The sequence below is a fragment of the Geospiza fortis genome, unplaced genomic scaffold, assembly GCF_000277835.1.
Source record: "Geospiza fortis unplaced genomic scaffold, GeoFor_1.0 scaffold51, whole genome shotgun sequence".
Taxonomy (NCBI): domain Eukaryota; kingdom Metazoa; phylum Chordata; class Aves; order Passeriformes; family Thraupidae; genus Geospiza; species Geospiza fortis.
Genome location: NW_005054801.1, coordinates 15,646 through 20,491, shown reverse-complemented (window position 1 = coordinate 20,491; position 4,846 = coordinate 15,646). Strand labels below are relative to the sequence as shown.

The 4,846-nt window shown below is 46.2% G+C and overlaps 1 protein-coding gene across 2 annotated transcripts; it reads left to right on the top strand.

The window, feature by feature from the left end:
* Positions 1–933: 933 nt before the first annotated feature.
* Positions 934–3,869, top strand: LOC102035094 (zinc finger protein 345-like). 2 transcript variants are annotated; one of them, XM_031065484.1, is made up of 3 exons: positions 934–1,086; positions 1,849–2,398; positions 2,757–3,869. In XM_031065484.1, exons 1-3 carry the CDS (start codon positions 981–983, stop codon positions 3,697–3,699), a joined length of 1,599 nt encoding a protein of 532 aa, XP_030921344.1. In that variant the 5' UTR covers positions 934–980; the 3' UTR covers positions 3,700–3,869. The 2 variants fall into 2 exon arrangements, with proteins under 2 accessions (XP_030921344.1, XP_030921345.1); XM_031065485.1 differs by having other exon boundaries at positions 1,849–2,406; positions 2,501–3,869.
* The last annotated feature ends 977 nt before the right edge of the window (positions 3,870–4,846 follow it).

Sequence of the window (4,846 nt, the reverse complement as noted above, 5' to 3'; positions counted from 1 at the left end):
GGGGAGGGGGAGGGGCTTTTTTGGGGGGGAAAAATGGGGATTTTGGGGCTTTTATTAAGGGATTTTTTGTTTTATTAAGGGGGAAAATCGGGATTTTTTTGGTCATTTATTAAGGGGAAAATCGGGATTATTTTTTGTCGTGAATTAATGGAAAAATGGGGATTTTGGAGTCTGTTAATAAGGGGAAAATTGGGATATTTGATGTCTTTAATTGGTGGGAAAATCGGGATTTTGGGGCTTTTAAATTAATGTAAAAATTGGGGATTTGGGGGTGTTTAATAAGGGGAAAATGAGGATATTTTTGGTCTTTAATTAATGGGAAAATTGGGATTTTTTTTTGTCGTTAATTAAGGGGAAAATGGGGATTTTGGGTGTTTAATTAATGCAAAAATTGGGATTTTTTGATGGTTAGTTAATGAAAAAATGGGGATTTTGGGGCATGGATTTGGGGGAAAATGGGGATTTTGGGGGGTTTTTATTAAGAGGAAAAGTTGGGATTTTGAGGGTCTTTAATTAATGGAAAATTTGGGGGTTTGGGGGCATTAATTAATGGAAGAATTGGGGTCTTTACTTAATGGAAAAAAATGGGGATTTTGGGGTTTTTAATTACGGGAAAAGCTGGGATTTTTTGGTCTTTAATTAATAGAAAAATTGGGGATTTTTGGGTGTTTAATTCCTGGAAAAATTGGGGATTTTGGAGTCTTTATTAATGGAAAATTTGGAGGTTTGGGGTCGTTAATTAAGGGGAAAATGAGGATTTTTTGGTCGTGAATTAATGGGAAAATTGGGATTTTTTGGTCGTTAATTAATGGGAAAATCGGGGATTTGGGGTCTTTAATTAATGGAAATTTTGGGGCTTTGGGATATTTTAATTCCTGGAAGTTTTTGGGGCTGGAAATTTTTTTTTGTTTTTTAATTTTAATTTTGGTGACTGAATTTTATTTTCTTTTTTGGGATTTTCCAGGATCCCAGAGCGAGCGATGGATCCGTGGGGGGAGGAAGAGGAGGAGGAGGAGGAGGAGGAGCCGGAGGTGATTTTTGGGGATGAGGGGGAGGAAGATCCCTTCGAGGCCAACGGGATCCAGGGTAAGTTTGGGAAGGGAGAAAATCCCATAAAAATATCAAAAATCACATTTTAAAATCCCAAAAATCCCATTTTAAAAAATCTCAAAAATCCCATAAATAAATCCCATAAATCCCATTTTAAAATCCCATTAAAAATCCCACATTTCCCGTTAAAAAAATCCCAAACTTCCCATTTAAAAAATCCCAAAAATCCCACTAAAAAAACCCATAAATCCCATTAAAAATCCCATAAAATTCCCATTAAAAGATCCCATTAAAAATCCCCAAAATCCCATTTTTGTGGGGTTTTCCCCATTTTTTTATGTGAATTATCCCATTTTTTGTGGAAAATTCCAATTAAAAAATGGGGACAAATCTCAGAAAAAAAATGGGGAAAACTCTACAAAGAATGTGCAAAATTCCACAAGAAATGGGGACAAATACCGTAAAAAATGGGGGAAAATCCACAAAAATATTGGGAAAATTCTACAAAAAAATCGGGAAAACCCCAGAAAGAAAATGGGAAAATGTCGCAAAAAATGGGCAAAATTCCACAAAGAAATGGGGAAAATTCAAATAAAAAATGGGGAAAATTCAAACAAAAAATGGGGGAAATTCCACCAAAAAATTGGAGAAATTCCACAAAAAAATTGGGAAAATTCACCCAAAACAAAAGGGGAAAATCCACATAAAAATGGGGAAAATTCCCCAAAAAATGGGAAAAAATCCAGAAAAGCAGGAAAACCCCCAGAATTCCCAATTTCCCCCGTCTCCCACCCCCAGGAACCCCCGAGTCGAACCCGACTGCTCCGGAAATCGTGGAATTGGATCCCGACTTCCCCAGCGCCGACCTCTCGGAGCGCGAAACTTTCCGCTGGACCGTGGTGCAACAAATCGACCCCGGCGCGCCGTCGTCGTCGTCGTCGTCGAAAAGCCGCAAGAAAACCCCCAAATCCCCGAATTTCTCCAACTTCAAGAGCATCATCGTCCTCCAAAAAAGCTACGAGTGCTCCGAGTGCGGGAAGAGCTTCAGCTGCAGCTCCCATTTCTCCAAACACCGCCGCACGCACACCGGGGAAAAACCGTTCCGCTGCTTGCACTGCGGCAAGAGTTTCAACGTCTCTTCCAACCTCTACCGGCACCAACGCGGCCACGGCGGCGGCGAATCGGCGCCGGAAACCTCGAGGGTGTTCCCTTACAAGTGCGAGGAGTGCGGGAAGAGTTTCCGGCGGAACAAGGAGTTGGCCACCCACCAACGGCTGCACACGGGGAATTTGCCCTTCCAGTGCGGCGACTGCGGGAAGAGTTTCTCGTGGAGCTCCCATTGGCTCCGGCACCACCCGGCACCAGCGCGGCCACGCCGGCGGGCGCTCGTACATCTGCACCTACTGCGGGCGGAGTTTCGGCAGCATCCTCCATTTCGAGCGGCACCAGGGGACGCACACCGGCGTCAGGCCCTACAAATGCTCCCTGTGCCGCAAGAGCTTCGGCGACGCGCCGGCGTTGGTGAAACACCAACGGGTTCATCTCGGCGAAGGCCCGTTCCGCTGCGAGGATTGCGGCAAAAGCTTCGGCGCCCGCTCGCAGTACGCGCGGCACCGGCGGAGCTTCCACGGAGGATCCGGCGCGGAGAAGCCGTATCGGTGCGGGGATTGCGGGAAGAGCTTCTCATGGAGCTCCCACTGGGAGAGGCACCAGCGGATTCACACCGGGGAGAAACCCTACGAGTGTCCCGAGTGCGGGAAGAGTTTCGGGAGGACGTCGCATCTGTACCGGCACCAGCGGACGCACGCCGGCGGTCGGCCTCACGTCTGCGGGGAATGCGGGAAGAGTTTTAATTCCACCCTCCACTTCCAGAAGCATCAGAGGGCGCACGGGGCCGGGGCGCGGAAAAGTTGCGGGGAGTGCGGGAAGTCGTTCTCGGATCCGTCGGCGTTGGCCAAGCATCAACGGATCCACGAGAATTCCCGAAAAACCTGCTCGGAATGCGGGAAGTCCTTCTCGGATCCGTCGGCGTTGGCCAAGCATCAACGGGTTCATGAGGAGACCCAAAAATGTGGGAGATCTTTGGTGGCGTCGCAAAAAAATGGGGAAACCTCGGATGAATCCCAAGGAATTTGCTCCAGTTGTGGGAAAACCTTTGGAGATCCTTCATCGTTGGCCAAGCATCAACGGGTCCATGAGGAGACACAAAAAATTGGGAAATCCGTGGTGGAATCCCAAAAAACCTGCTCAGAATGTGGGAAAACCTTTGGAGATCCTTCATCGTTGGCCAAGCATCGACGGATCCACGAGGAGACACAAAAAATTGGGAGATCTTTGGATGAATCCCAAAAAAATGGGAGATCCTTGGTGGAATCCCAAAAAATTGGGAAATCCTTGGTGGAATCCCAAAAAATTGGGAAATCTTTGGTTGATTCGTCAACATTGGCCAAGAATCAAGAGGTTCTTGAGGAGACCCAAAAAATTGGGAAATCCTCGGATGAATCCCAAGAAATTTGCCCCAAATGTGGAAAAACCTTTGGAGATCCTTCAACGTTGGCCAAACATCGACGGCTCCACGATTCCGACCGAAATTTCGGGATCGGATCCAAATTCCGGAATCGCGGAGAGGAGGAAATGCCGGAAGGGTGAAAATCAAAAATTTGGGGAATTTTTTCCGATGTTTCCCGGCCGTAGTTTTGGGTAGGGTAGAGTAGGAAGAAGTAGGGGTAGAAATGGTTAAAAAAAAAATTTTGGAATTTTTGGTTTTTCCGTGAGTTTTCCCAGAAAAAATAAAAAATCAGTTGGAGGAAATCCCGGAATTTTTGGGTGGTTTTGGAATTTTTTTATTTGGGGGGAGGGAAAATCCTGATTTGGAGGTTTTGAAGAAAATCGGGAATTTTGGGCGGTTCTGTAATTTATTGTATTTATTCAGCCGGAAAATCCCGGAAAATTTTGGGGAGGAAATCCCAAAATCGGGGGGGAAAAAGGATTTGATCCCAAAAATCTTCTTGGATTGGGGCGGGGGAAAAAATGGGAATTCTGAGGTTTGTCCCAGGGTTTTTTGGGATTTTTTTGGAATTTTCTTCTTTGTTTGTAATGTGAATAAAAATAGATTTAGTGAGGAATTCCTGGATTTTTTTCTTGGGGATGAAATGGGGGGAAAGTGGGAATAATCCCGGGGAAAATGGGGAATTTTGGGGGTTTTTTTGGGGGGCAAATATTTGGGAATTTTGGGGAATTTGGGGAATTTTTGGGGCATTTTTTGGGCATCCTTTGGGAATTTTGGGGGCAAATCTTTGGGGATTATTTGGGATTTTTTGGGGGAATTTCTTTGGCATTTTTTGGGAATCCCTTGGGAATTTGGGGGGGAAATATTTGGGAATTCTTGGGGGTATTTTGGGAACTTTTTGGGCATTTTTGGGAATCCCTTGGGAATTTTGGGGAGCAAATCCTTGGGAATTTGGGGAATTTTGGGGCACATATTTGGGAATTCTTTGGGACTTTCTGGGGTGCAAATCTTCGGGAATTCTTTGGGTATTTGGGAATTTCTGGGCGACTCCTTGGGAAGTTTCTGGAGGAGGAGGAAGCGGAGGAGGAGGAGGAGGGGGAGGAAGGAGAGGGAGAGGAGGAGAAGGGAGGGAAAGGGAGGAGGAGGAGGGGAGGAAGAAGAGAAGGGGGAGGGGGAAGAGGAGGAGGAGGAAGAAGAGGAGGAAGAACAAGAGAGGAGGAAGAAGAAGGAGCGGGGGAAAAGGGGGAGAGGAGGAGGAGAGGGAGAAAGAGGAGGAGGAGGAGGAGG

Coding starts and splice junctions, on each gene's coding strand:
- LOC102035094 (XM_031065485.1), top strand. CDS start 981: ATGGATCCGTGGGGGGAGGAAGAGGAGGAGGAGGAGGAGGAGGAGCCG. Junction 1,087..1,848: donor CGAGGCCAACGGGATCCAGG/GTAAGTTTGGGA, acceptor TCCCACCCCCAG/GAACCCCCGAGTCGAACCCG. Junction 2,407..2,500: donor CCATTGGCTCCGGCACCACC/CGGCACCAGCGC, acceptor AGCGGCACCAGG/GGACGCACACCGGCGTCAGG.